This window comes from Passer domesticus, chromosome 2 (genome assembly GCF_036417665.1).
Source record: "Passer domesticus isolate bPasDom1 chromosome 2, bPasDom1.hap1, whole genome shotgun sequence".
Lineage (NCBI taxonomy): Eukaryota > Metazoa > Chordata > Aves > Passeriformes > Passeridae > Passer > Passer domesticus.
Genome location: NC_087475.1, coordinates 40,155,204 through 40,169,676, shown reverse-complemented (window position 1 = coordinate 40,169,676; position 14,473 = coordinate 40,155,204). Strand labels below are relative to the sequence as shown.

At 42.3% G+C, this 14,473-nt stretch overlaps 1 protein-coding gene across 7 annotated transcripts in view; it reads left to right on the top strand.

Moving 5' to 3' along the window:
- Positions 1-738: 738 nt before the first annotated feature.
- PCCA (propionyl-CoA carboxylase subunit alpha) overlaps positions 739-14,473 on the top strand; it is a 269,372-nt gene continuing 255,637 nt past the window's right edge. For 4 of the 7 annotated variants that reach the window (XM_064408352.1, XM_064408356.1, XM_064408351.1 and 1 more), the window contains exons 1-4: positions 739-877; positions 8,516-8,593; positions 11,699-11,746; positions 11,835-11,903. In XM_064408352.1, coding sequence (XP_064264422.1) covers positions 824-877; positions 8,516-8,593; positions 11,699-11,746; positions 11,835-11,903 — 249 coding nt within the window. In that variant the 5' untranslated portion in view covers positions 739-823. Of the gene's footprint in view, positions 878-8,515; positions 8,594-11,034; positions 11,148-11,698; positions 11,747-11,834; positions 11,904-14,473 lie in introns of those variants that run through there. The other 3 variants (XM_064408354.1, XM_064408355.1, XM_064408353.1) reach the window with 3 other exon arrangements.

The following is a 14,473-nucleotide window of genomic DNA, read 5'->3' as shown; positions in this document are numbered from 1 at the left end:
GGATGACAGTTCACTTGGGGCTAGGCACTGCTGCCGTGTCCATCAGCTGAGATGCAGCACACCCGGACCCGGCTGCACAGGCCATTTCAGAAGGAGCTGACTCGGGGTTTCTCGCGAGCTAGGAAGCCAAGCCGCAAGTGCTTCCTGCAGAGGATGCTCAGCATCTCTCTCATGCCGACCGTGGTTCATGGGGCAGGAGCTTGGATCAGGCCCGCTGTCACAGTCCCGCTTTGCGCCGTCTCCCCGCGGAAGCCCAGGGGAGGGATGGATCCCCTCCCGGTGCTGAAGGGCTCCTGGCCGGGGCACAGGCGCAGGCAGCCCCACACGGGCAGGGTACCGGCACGGAGCTGTGTCAGGGGCGGTTTAGGCTGGATGTCGGGAAAGGTTTTTCACCCAGAGGGCGGCTGGGCCCCGGAACAGGCACCCCAGGTCACAGTGCCAGGCGGACAGAGCTCAGGAAGCGTTTGGACAATGCTCTCAGGCACGTGCTGTGCCTCGGGGGCTGTCCTGTGCCGGGCCAGCGGCTGGCCCTGGATGACCCTAGCGGGTCCCTTCCAGCCGGGAATGTCCTGTGGCTCCGGGCGCGCGCACAGGGCGCGCTCCCGCCGGGGTCAGCCCCACGCGCCGGGCGCGCGCAGAGGCCGCCGCAGCCGCGCCCGGAGCGGCACGCGCAAGCGCGACCCCGAGGGGCGCGTGCGGCGCGCGGCGGGCCCCTCGCGCCCCTCCCCGCCCCCGGCGGGCGGGCGCGCGCCGGGATTGGCTGCGCGCGGCCCGGCCCCGGCGGCGCGGGTGAAAGGGCGGCCGGGCAGCGGCGGCCGCGGACATGGCGCTGGCTGCGCTCCTGCGCTGCGGCGGCCGGCGGGCGCGGCTGCCGGGGGTGAGCGTCGCCTTCGGGGCCCGCGCGGGAGTGCCGGCGGCCTGGGGGCACCGAGCTGCGGGTGGTGGAGGCTCCCCGGGGATGGGGTCGCCGGGCGGGGGCTGTTCCGTGTGCGGGAGGGCGGGGGGGATGGTGTCTCCCCCGAGGAGCTTCCCCGGCCGGCTGAGCGGCTGCGGGCAGCTCCGTGTGTGCGGGGCCGCGGCCGGGGTGGTGGGCGAGTGCCGGCCGGGGGCGGGCGGCTGCCGCGGGCTGTGGAGCCTGGCTGCTGTGCCGGCGGGCTCCCAGCACACAAGAGGCCCTTCCTGGCTGTGTCCCGGCGGCGAGCTGCCAGCAGACCGTGATTTATTATTATTTGTTTTAATTAATTTTCTGCTGGTGAGCCGGGTTGTGCGATACTTTAGGATGGTGGAGTCAGCGTCCCCGGCGGTGTTCTTGGAAAGACTGGCCGTGTCACTCGGTGCCGTGGTCTGCTTGACGTGATGGTCTTTGGCCATGGGTTTGGCTCGATGATTTTTCAGAGGTCTCTTTTGACCTGATTGATTCTGAGGTTCTGTGATTTCAGTTTCCTTCCGCCCTTTCCCTCTGTTAAACACACGCTTATGAAAACTCGGGGGAAGAGGGTCGTTTTGTGCTATTTGTAGTTGTAAAATGTTGGCTAACAGAGAAAGGAGTTCTCTTACCCCCTGCCCCCATTCCCTCCACCTCCCCCTTTACCCCAGACACTTATGGTGCTTTCAGCTGTTACTTGCAGCTTTACTGTGGTTTTCTCTCTTTCTTGTCATGAAAAAGCAATAAACTCGTTGCAGAAACATACCAGTGTTTTTGATGAAGACCTGAAATTATTTAGAAAACCTTATTCTGTAGCCTGTGGAGTAACTTCACTGAGGCACCTGCTGTGTTTTCGTCTCTGTTATTTCTACAGAGCGTATTAAGAGAAAGATACTGTTTTATATAAGAACAAACAGCATTTGCACATTGTGTTGTGTAACAGTTGAATGACACTGCAGTTAGTTTCTTTATGGGAAAAGTAGTGTAACATACTTCTAATTGTTTACTGTAGAAAGAATTTACAGATTTTGGTTTTTTTATTTCCTGAAAAGGAAAATTTGTGTAGTGTTCCAATGGAGAAGAATGCCATGTTTTACAGAAAGTGCACGCCTGAGCATGTGGGATAGGCTTCTCTAGGAATGTTGCCTCATAGCAATACTGTAAGGAACTCCTCACCTGTTTCTAGGAATCATGTAAAAGAGGTGGTTTCTGTGGGCAGGGAATTTTGAAAAAGGATTAAAGAGGAAAACAGCATATGTTTTACCCAAGTATCTTTCCTTAGGAAATATGTATATGGTAAACCTGTTTTCCTGTGAAGGTATACATAAGAGAAGCTTTTTGAAAACCAAAGTTGTTTAACTGGAGATGACTTCACATTAACAGAGGGCCCATCCTGTTTGGCATCTTTGTTTTTGGTAGCCATGAGGATGTGGAAGGCTTCTGCTCTTCCTACTAAGTAGTTCTAAGACTGATGTCAGTCCTTTGGAGCCTGTAAAAGGCCTACTTTGTTTCCTTCTCCCTGGCATCTCAAGGGTCTTGTCTGACAGCACCAGTGCGTGCAGTATTGAAAATGTTGCATTAGTGGCACCTCTGTAAAACAAAATGTTTTTAATAACACTCATGAGTTATATCACTGAAGTGATTTCTAGCCCTGAAGGTCACCATCAAGACAACAGTATACTGGGAAACTGCTAATAAAATGAATTTGCATGGATATTGCTTTCATACATTCTTTAATGTTTTGCTAACACAGACAAATAATAAACTGACATCTTCAAATGTGACTGTGTTCGGAACTCCAACAATTTTTGCAAGGGCTAGTAGCTACTGAGATGTCCTTAACTTCCTGTGTTGCTTTCATGTGGGAATCAATAAAGGATGTGAGAATGGTGCAGAAACACTGAGATGGGGATTTGACTCTTCACTCTGTTTCTAATGTAGTGCCTGTCACTTCTGTTTAGGTTTTATGCAGAATGGGTTCTGCTTAGAAAATAACCCAAATTTCATTTTGAGTGCTTTGCACTTCTGGAGCTGTGAGAAAACCTGACGTTGAAAGAAGACTGTAATTAGAGAATGAGTGAGACATGGCTTTTGATATTTCAGTCATGAAACTTTTGAGAGAGCTGCTGGACTGTTTAAAATAATGTAAAATGAAGTGATAGATACTATACATCATGACTTCAAGATTAAGCTGCTGGTATCAATTTTATCAGTGTAGATAAGTTTTCTAGTAATTGAATTAAATATATGGAAAGTTTCTCTGCCATCTGTGCACCCAACATTTTAAAGTCCTGGAAGTTATCTGTACAGTGGGAGCTCCTTGCTCTCTTCTCTCATGTTATTTTTAGCATGCTGTTATTCCAGGGAAATATTTTCACCCTTGTTCATAAGTGCAGAAGTATCAGGCTGATGGGATAGCAAGGCTGCATATCATTTGCCACTAGGGAAGGGAGGTCAAATGATGGCCAATTTGTGGAGATGAATGTAGCCACAAACTTCTGGAGTTTAGTGATTGTTTCTAGTATGTAAAGTATGGATTTTAGTACTGGCAAGCACTCTTAAAGTGTAATTCAGGTAGAGATTTCTGGTTCCAGGAGTAGCTTTTTGGAATTTGTAGGCAAGGTGTGTGCTATGTACTGTGGGCAAAAAGTACTACAAAAAGTTTTGAAAGGCAAAAATTGAGTTCATTAAAGTCTACGTTGGGTAAAAAAATGTTACTCTTGTTCTGAAACACTGTTTTAATTTATTTTGTCTGTCCCCAGCTTGCATAGATTGTTACAGTACTGTGATCTGTTTCACAGGTGCCAGCCAGCCTTACTGGACCTCTTAAGGCTGCTGCTATTAGGAACTGTTCCAACTTTCTGCAGCTGCTAGGTCTTGATCACAGGCTGCTCCTGCCTCCCTCCAACTTGTGCCAGCAGTACTGCGTGGATATCTAGGATAAGCTAGACTGAAATCTGGCTGAGACTGTTTTTCCCACTCCTTGTGAGTAGCTTCTCAGCTGGTTGCATTCCCATGCCTGTTTCACTATACAAGCTTTAGGGACTGGCACAGAGGAGAAGCTACCTGCATATAGGAATGATTGAGCTTAAAAAAATAGCCTTAGGTGGATAGTGTTTCCTTGTTTGTAGTTTGTATGCTGTGTTGGCCAATATGAAAGAGATTTCCTGTTCTTGGAATCGTGGGTGTTTGTCAGTCTGGTCAGAGGGAAGGAACTGTGAAGTGCAGTGTGCATTACAGAGCCTTGTACCACAGCTGTGTTTGCAGATGGCTTCAGGAGAATCTGCTTGCAGTTACAGGGGCTTGGCTGTTCATCACTCTGAGCATACAAAGGAAGGGAAAGTGCTTCCTTAGAGAAAAGAAATATAGAAGTGTTATGTTTCCCTTCCCGTTTATGAGATTTGTACAGTATTGTATTATGAAGCAGTGTTTTCAGCCTTATAGATTAAAAGTCTTGCAGTCATGTGGAGGTGTCTGCTTATGTGCTTTATACCTACCCCATGAGTAGAGTTCCACTCACAGGAAATTGTTGTCAGAGGAGTTGAAATTTGGGAACAGTTGCTGTGTAATCAAAACATGAAAAAAGAAATAATAATTGTAGTTAGTTTTATAACTACTCAGGAATACTGATGGCTAATACTAGATACCATGAGAATAACCCCTTTATCTTTGTGGTGTATCTTACACCTGAGTCTCTGGAAGTGTAGGGGCAAAAATCTTAGGAGAGGTAGAAGAATTTGTATAGTGAAAAGAAATGTGCTAGTCTGGCTGTTACTATTGGGTATTGCTTACTGTATTTTCTACTAATGCTAAAATACACATTCCTTCCCATACTAGACTTCTTACAGCAAATATTGATATATGATGCTTTTCCTGCCTGAAATCTGGAACTCTGTCTCCGTTTCAACACTGAGACCTTTTCTGCCTATAAAGCTCAGTATCAATGGGTTATTTACAAGCTGACCAGCATGGCAGGGAGATTTCCTTCCTCCATGAGGGCATGTAGACATTTAAAAACACACATATAAGCCATATCTAAATAATAAGTTAATTTTCTGTTTTGCTGTTGTATGCTGTGTCCTTAAACCACCTCAGGAGGTTTCCTAGGGTTGGGTGCCCAAGGGGAGGCAGCTTGTCTGTGAGGTCTCAAAGTGACAGTGTGCAGTGGGCATACTGTTCTACAAGGTACTCTGTAGTTTGAGGGTTTTTTTTATGTGAAGTTATTTTATAACTGTTACAGCTGTTGTAGGTCAGTTTGGCTATTTTGCAATTAATAATAGACAAAGCAGGATGCTTCTCTAAAATACACCACTGATACTTGAAGTTTTCCAAAAATTTGCTATACGTGGGAAACTCTAAGCCAAATGCAGAAGTCCAGGATTGACAGATTCTCATAAATGAATAGCCTGCATTCTTGGGCTTTCAAGAGTCAAAATCTTTATCAAATGGAAGTAACAAATCATGACAAAAATAGGTTATCCCAGATGACTCTGCTGCCCTCTCCTAGTTTTACAAGATACAAGGAAGTCTTTAGGTCAAGCTGAGCTCTCTGGGCTGTGTTCTGAGGAAATGTCTATGTAAGGTAGAATAGCTGGGGTATGTGTGGTTTGGGGAGGCAGCCAATTAAGGATATAGCTTGAGAATTACATTGGCTTTGCTGGGTTGTTGGTTTGAGAGGTCTTTGGGGGTTTGGTGTAGCTCTTAACCTACCTGTGGCAGGAGCTTGGGAGCCTGGGGGTTGATGATGATACCTGCATAGCTGTGGGGTTGGAGATGCAATTTAGTAACATTCCTTACTGTGGCCTTAGATATGCATTATGTACAAAATGCTTGTTTATTTTAAAGTAATTATTCAATTGCTCATATTGGCTAGGGTAGACCTCTAAAGACATATTTCTTAAAGTGGATGCAAGCTCTTAAACCTTAGTGTATATTGGTATAGAGACATATAGAAACCCTTCTTTTAAAAGCTGTGAACTAGAGTTGAGACTTAACATCTGAGTTGGGCAATATGCTTGATTTGTTTTAGGAAATTGCCCCACAAGTACTCGATTCAGAGCTGAACCTGGCTTTCTCAGTGACTTGCTTGTGTGTATGAGAGGAGGCAGTTAAATTTTTTAAACATGGGTACATAATTAGGTTAGGCCATTACAAGATTTTTATATGGAATCTGTCCAATTCTATAGTTTAAAACCAGAGCTGAGTATGGTTTAAAGTTTTTTTAATTGCTTGGTAATTTTGTTCTTTCTGCATAAAAAGTTTTAACAGGGCCTTTTTTTTTTTTTCTTCCCCCCGCCTCCCCCCAAGATGGCGAAGTTTAATGATAACTAATTTCCCCCATCATAGCCTTTCCTTCCAGTTTCCTGTACATAGCTCTTCTGGCTTCTCACGGGCACCCAAAACTAGTTTTGTATGAAAGGTATTTACAAGAAAGTTCAGAAGCTTTTCTAACTGCAAGTATTTAGATTAGCCCCACTGACCCTTAAAATGCACTTTCTCCAGTGAATAACATTAACTCGAGGAGAGTTTGTGTGTGTCCTGTATGACCTTCTTTAGACTATTTGTGGTCTCTCAAGCACTTCTGTTAACAGTGTTTCTGAGGAGGGGGACTCAATCTGCTTAACCATGTGTACTCTGGAGCTGGAGAGTGTGCTCTGCTGCCTCTCTACATATCCTTCCTCTGCCCTCTCACTATATCTAGATCACAGTACAGTCATTGAAGATGTAACAATTTTGCTGTAAACTTGGGATAATGATCAGCTGGCAGCTGTGATTGCAGCTTGCAGAATTCTGTCCTTTACTCCATCTCTTTAGTGCCTGAAACAGATTGTACTGTCACACCCTCAGATGAAGAATAATATACTCCTGCAAAAAAAAAAAACAGACCAAAAAACCAAAGAAACCTCTAGCAGATTTGATTCTAGCATATCAAATGATTTGTGCTTCAGGTTGATTTGGATTTTATCTTTGAGGAATGAAGTGAAAGAAATAAAAGAAGCAAAAACCCCCACCAAAACAAACAAAACTGAATGGGAAACAGTTGAGTGAAACTGTTGCTTTCCACTAACCTTTTTTAGTTTGAGAAAAATTAAACCATGTGAATCGTTTGGAAGAATTAAGCATAGGTGGATTATCTAGGAACAGTGTATGCTATGTCTGCCGCTAGTAACTGGCAACTAAACCGTTTGTGTAATTATAGCAGCTTTCTGTTCATGAAGCGTGGTTGGAGCTGGCAAGAGATGGTATGGCTCTAAGGCTTCCTTTACTTGTGTTGAAATATATTGTTTTTCTTTTATAACATTAAAAGATCAGCTGCATTACAAATGTGATGGCCTTCTCAATCCTTGGCTGGTTTCTGCTTTCTGTGATGCAACATGAGAAGTATTTTCAAGCTTAATCAGGCTAGAGGGCTGTATAGGGAGTGTTCACATTCCAGTTACTGATGGCCACTATTACTTCAAAATCAGTATGAGCTTACAGTAAACTTAAATTTTGATCAATTTTTGAACTGTCTTAAGTTCACTACCCTTGTGGAAGGTGCAACTGAATTCTCTAAGCTCTTTATTTGAACATATGTTTCCTTATTTTTTGCACTATTTTTCTGATGTAGATCATATTTGTATCTTTTTCCAATCTTTTCACAGGACAGCCTTTACTTTCTACTACTTCCTCAGATTTCTGCAACTTTTGAAAACAGTTCTTTCAGATGGAATTGACGGATTCTGAGTTCTGGCAGTTCTGTCACTGCTGTTTTGTGCTTCCTACTAGACAATATCTATTATTAAGGCTTTTTATAGTGTTTTTGTTTCCAAGTGGGTGATTAAGACTTTGCCAGAGCTGTCTATATTGATGCATCTTTAATGTGGTATCATTTTATCTGTATGATTATTTTTGTTTATGGCTAACTGCCATTATGTTGTGAAATGACTTCCTTAAGTAATATCCATCGGAGTCTTCTTTTTGATTAACTTACAAATCTATGATATAATCCATTGTGTTTTCTTTGAAATAGTGTGTGTATACCACTTTTTCCTGTGTTGTGCAAAAATGTCAAGCTATAGGAACTGTCTGTGTAGAAGTTGGTTCAGAGCAGAAGTCTAAGGGAAAAAGACCTCTTTTTCTCAGACTGCTGTCCGGAGCCTGGGATAGGGAACACTCAGAGCTTAGCATCTGAAGTCTGTTCTACTTCTCCCTTGTGTATGGGCACAGTCTACTGCCTGCTGTATGCCCAACAGTTCCCCAGCAGTGAAGGCTTCTCCCCATCAACACGTTGCACAGACATATGCATGCATGCTCTTTTGAGATTTTCTTGTAGGTATTTCTTAGACCAAGAAGGAAAGAAGATGGTATAGTAGAGAGTATATTATAAAAGAAGTTATGCTTAAGCTGATGACCTCATATCTAGAGCTTCTGAATTTTTTCTGGTTACTGTTTGTGGGTGTTTGCTTGGAGAAGGGCAGTTGTCTATGAGCTTTAATCCACTTGGTGAGGGAATGAAAGAGTATGTAAGTTTCCTTGAGATGTCAGTGTATGAAATGTTTTTATGGAATGACATACTGTAACAGGCTTAACTCCCTGTTTCTTCTGTAGTGGGAAACACTGTGTTCAAGATGGTGCCTTATAACTTCACATAAATTCTATTCATCTGTGTATGATCCAAATGAAAAGGTAAGTAGTATGGTGCATGTTTTCTTTTCGACATCTTACTGCAATACTGACATTTGGGTTTTTAAGCTGCCCTCTTCTTTTAGCTGCTACTAACAATGGTACTTCTCTTGGTATAACCTGTCACTGCTTTACTAGCATGTTTTTCTTTCTAAACCAAAAAAAAGTTGCTTTTGCAGGATACTTGTCAAGCAAGATTGGACACTACTTTGAGTGTATCCCAAAAGGCTTAATAAATGATTGTGAGCTTGGGAAAGTTGCATACTGGCCTGAACACGTTATAATTATGAAACAACTGTTAATGTTTTTCATAGTGGGGGTGGTAATGGGCCTGTTAAAACACTCAGGAGCTAGACTAGCCAAAAACTGTTTGTGGAAACAAAACTCTGTAACAGTGGCAGCATGATTGGTAGATGACCTGGCATGGGGGGAAGAACTTCAGACCCTGGAAAAAGATGGGCCTTTAAGGCCTGCAGAGAATAGTAAATCCTCATCTTGGGAGCTGTGCAGTAGTAATCTCAATTTACAGTTGTGAGCCAAGAAAAACTTTCCTTCTGGAGGATTGTCTTGGCGTGGCATCTGAAGTAACACACTTGGAAAAATAATGTGACTGAAGGTATGCTAATATTTGAAGGCAAGAATGCCAACAATTCAGGACTGCTGGGCTTGTCCTTATACACCAGTGTAGAAGCAATTAACAATTAACAATTTCCATTAGGAAATGGGGAAAATCAGTGTGTACCTTGAACTGTAGCATTACAGGTTTTTTTCAGAAGATTTCTTTTTCTTAAGGTTCTTGCCTAATTAAGGTCCCCTTGCTTTTCTAAATGCATAATTATTTTTAGGCCATTATATTTAGAGTATTTGGTTTCTCTCAACTAGGAGCTGTGTCATTTCAACCAGTGACTACTACAGACAGCAGAAGGGACAGTGAACAAAACAAACCAGAAAAACACTTACACTGTCTTTGTGATGACAAGACTTTCATGTGACACCTTTTCAGCCTAATTAGTGGAAATGATATGAAAAAATGTTACTCTGAAGCAGTATAATTAATTTTTTTTTGTTGTGCTGGACTTGAGTCTAATCTGTGTCTTTAGACAGAGACTAGAATTGAAAAATTGAAATGAATGTTAAATATTCTTATCTTGATATTGAAAGTCTTGCACTGCAACCATAGCTGATTAATAAAATAGCTTTTATGTACCAAGAGCTAGGTTGATGATGAACTTGAGTCATTACACTTGTCAGAACCAGGTATTTGGGAGTATTTTTTTAATTCCCCTAAAGACTGTATGCCTAAAAATCTTTATGCTGAAATTTAGATTCAGGAGCAGTTTGTATTATCATGTTGATAATCTTTTTAGACCAGATGACCATCTAAAATCTCTTCAAAAAAGTTGCTAGCCCCTGTGGTGTTCTTAAAGTATTTGTACCTCTAATAATTGAGCTTGCTTAAGATCTGTCTGAGTCAGATGTGCCTGTGCACTGGGCAGTGGTATTAGCAGATCTGGCTGAATTTACTGTATAAGCTTGCTGCAGCTCTCACCTGGAGGGGTTTCTTATCACTTAATTTCTGTATGGTGTTATCACGTGGTAGTATTTTTAAACTGGTCATGTGATGTCAGCTCAGCCCTGACTTTGAAAAAGTAAATTTGGTCAAGGGCACCTTGAGTTTCTCTGGAGTGTAGAGCAAATAATGTGGTCTAGTCTGTCAATAGCAGTTCCTGTTGGGGTTTCGCAGTGTTCCTTCCTCTCCTCTGGAACCTGTCTTGCCTTTCTTAAATTAGCTAATGACTGTGAGGCTAGTAAATGATTTATTTGTTGTGGGAGTAATGCCTCCTCTTCCCCTAGTCCTTATGAAAATGAGCTGTTTGGTGTAGTGGAGGAAGGCTAGCTGTCAAATGTCTTTGGGTATCGTTTGGTAAACTTGATGTGGTATGACTGCAGACTGCCCCTGAAGGAGACAGTCCTGCTGGTTCCCTGTTGTATGTTTTTCATTTGGAGCATGGGAGGTAGAGTAGGAATGTTCAATTACTGTTTTAAACTTGTGATGTGTCCTGGAGCTGCCTGCCTGTGGTCTGGGGTGTGGAAAGCAGTGGGGTGTGTGTGTGTCACCCAAGACAGTCCCTTTCAGTGGCAGTCTGTATTTAGAAGCGAGCAGGTGCAGCTCCAAAGTGCACCTGTGTTTAGTAGCAAGGCCCATGACAGCAATAAGCCTCACTCCCAGCAATGAGACTTTTCTGCTGTGCTGCTCTGGCACTCTTTTCTTAATGGGAAAGGGTGTAAGGCTTATTGACTTCCAACAGCTTGCTATCCCCTCTTACAGGCATAACACAGAAGTGTTGAAGGTACATTTGCAACATTAGTGCATTCTAATGTGAAAGGTGACAGTGATTTTCAGATGAGTAGGAAGTTTGATTTGCTATTCTGTTGCATTGCAGATGCTACTTAATATTTAGTGTGTAACAATGTCCTGATGGCCATGCAGGATTTTGCCGAGTTCTTCAGGTGAGGCTCAGAGAGGAGAAGGGGCAAGGCTGGTACAGCTCAGCAGGTATGCCTGTTCAGGGTCAAACTGTTAGTCTTTTATCCTCCATGACCTAGGCATGGTGGAGCTTCTCTTCCTTATGATTGGAATGCCTTTTAAAGGGTTCCCATAATTGAATTGTGTTCCAGGTCATCTATACTGGTTATGGATAGTGACCACTGTACCTGCTAGCATTGTACCTGTATAGTGCCAGCATGTATCAGTGCTGCTTGCAGGCAACATAAAACTGCCTGCACCCCTTCTCTGGGTTTGACTGCCTTCTAGAGCTGCTGTAGGGTTCTAGTTGGCAAGGAGATCAAGGAATGTTGGTGTGAGTAGTCAAAGCCTTTTCCTTCTGAACCTGTGTGTGTGCTAGGTAGATATAGTATAACACGCTGTTTGTTATATCATCATTTAAATCAGGAGAACTCTGTTACAAGTAGGTGATCTCAGAATTATAAGCTCATGGATAAACCATGGTTTTAGTGGAAGTGGAGGGGAAAAGAATGCGTGTTTCTGAAGGGAGAAAAACTTGTATTGCTTATTTCTCAATACGCTTATTGTTCTTTTCCCTTCAGACTTTTGAAAAACTGCTTATTGCCAACAGAGGAGAGATTGCATGCCGAGTAAGTATGTAACATTTTCATTTTTTAATATTTAATTCTACAAGTATTGGTATTTAAATATTGGTAATTGTCACTTCTTGTGTGGTAGGTCATCAAAACATGTAAGAAGATGGGGATTAAAACAGTTGCCATACACAGCGATGTCGACGCCAATGCTGTGAGTACTACTTAATTCAAGTGGTAGATGAGATTTTATTAATTCAGCAAGACTTGTAGCTGTTATGCAGTCTTATTGATTATTGTTGTGGGCATGTTGGCAATTCTGAGGTGTCTTTTTATATGTCCTTTTTCTCTGTGTTCTTGAAGTGTGTGGAGATAGCTAGGTGGAGGAAAGATTGGATAAGTATTTAGCATTTTTTTCTGTGAACTCTTCTGTGTTTCTGTAAATGCTACCTTTCTCTTTGTGTAGATTAAGCTAGATACATATGCACACAGGTAGATGTGGGCAACAAGTGTGAGAATAGCAGTGAAACCTAGATTTTGTTTTGCTAATATGCACAAAAAGGCAATGAAGAGTGGATCCTAGAAGAAGGTATAGAGCTTAGTGTAAGTTTTTCCTGTGTCTGGTAAATCTTTCATTACTTTGCACTTTCCAGAGAAATGTCCCCTGGTACCAGGTATGCTAAACAGGCTTAATGGAGCTGTTCCATTCGATGAGGCTATTGATGTGCCTTCAGTATTCAGCAGCATAGCAGAAAGGTGGTAAAATGGCTTTTTAAACAAGTATGGTACCTGTATTGCCCATTTTCAGGTTTTGTAGTCTCTTCATTATCATTCATGACAACAACAGCATAATTTCTTGTGTGGTGTAAAAGCAATTGTAGTCATACTTGCATATTCTTGCTGACTAGAGAGAACACAGTATTGTTCCTTGCCTGCAAGAACTGCTACAGGAGAAATGACCATGGATGCCCCCATGTCCCAGGAAAGTTTGTTGAAATCTGGAGGGGAGTTAAACTCCTGTATTATGATTTAATAAGAAGTCACTCAGTCAAGCTACCAGGAAAAAAAAAGTGTATTTTGTGCAGGACAGGACTTGTGAATATAAGTGGTGAGTTACTCAACATTAGAAAAACAGACATGGTTCATGAAATCTGAAAGTAGTTAGAACTCGGGTGTTTTCAGAGTTAAATGAACGGTAGGAGCTGTTGGGAGTTTTGGACTTTGACGTAGCTTTTGTCTGAGTCCCTTTGTGGTTCTATTACTACATGACCAGCTCAGCTTGTATGAATAGGCTGTAGATTGAGCAAGGACTGAAATGAGACTTTCTGAAATGCTCTCCTGATGGTTTTTATGCCATGTATTTCTTTCTTTGAGGTGTATGGCAAGTACACGTGGTCTGGATTTCAACTGGTAGCCATAACTGGTAATGTAGTAGCTTGTGGGTGCACAGTGGGCTGTGAAATGAATTCTTCATGGGTGGATGTCAGACATCATGATACATTCTAATTCTTCTGGAAGCCAAGGGTTATGTGAATATGAATACAAACTACTCTCTATGATCTGTGATTCCCCTAGTAAAACTGAAGCATGCTGATGGGTACTTGAATTCCATCTTATGTATATAGTATCTGCTGTTAGTTTAAATGGATTCACTGTTTAGCAGCACTGCATAGCCTTTTCACTGGCATGAATTCATCCTGAAACTAGACTTAAAAAGCTCTTAAAAAAACCCCACATGTTCTTTCAACAGTCCATAATAGACTTGAGAAAATGAATTGGTGTTCTCTCCAGTGTGTCTGTTGATTGTATGGATTCTGCTATGAACTGGAGATTGTGACAAGATCTGAAAGCATTAAGTATAAACCAAGACTGAAGAACACAATAAGAGTAAGAATGGCATGAAAAAGTACAACTCATGACCTTAGGGGGAAGGGTGTACAAATAGTGCATTGCAAAAAAGAAATTGAAAATATATCTATGCTGCTTTGATCTACAGTGCTGTCTTAGCTTTAAAATACAAATAGGGTCTTTAATTTGTAATAGTTCCCAAGAGAAAAAAAAAATCCAAGCTGGTATCTCAGAAATGCATTGGTATACTCATGGTAGTTCATAAAGATAACATTGTATGTTAGAGGGGATGCTGCCATTTTGAGTTTATGGACAAGAGATGAGGCTCTAACAAATGCTGTAAGGGTGATGTAGTGTCTGCTTAGCTCTGGAGCCTTACCTAAAGGCTGGCCAAACTTATCTGTATGAGGTTAAGCATTAGCTGTGTGCATTGAAGAAGCTCCAGGTGTATTTAAAGGAAAATGAGAGGAAGGCTACTTGAAAAACTATTCTATGTAGTTAAGGTAGTGGTATGAAGTCCAAACTAGTTTTTTGGGTCTAATTGGACATGTTGTTTATGTCTACCATAGATCCTTCAGTCACTGCCTTGTGTGCTTACACTGAGAAAGAGTTTACTTAATGTTGTCTGTTTTAATGACTTGGGTACTTCTAGTTTTTCATGGTGGGAATGTCCTGGCCCATTGCAGTGATGCGTGTGATTGTCGTTTTGGATGACCTTGATAGATGAGTCCACAGGCTGAATTCTTTTACTCTGTTACTTACAATAAAGTCAACAACAATAGTTGTCCATAATTCTGTCCAGTGTTTCATCAACAGCATCCTTCCTGGTTGTACCAGTCATAGCAAAATGTCAAACATTCTGAAGTCATACTCAGGAGCTGATGTAACCTGCCAAAGGAACCTCTGTCCTCATGGAACGAGGGAAAATGTGTTTGC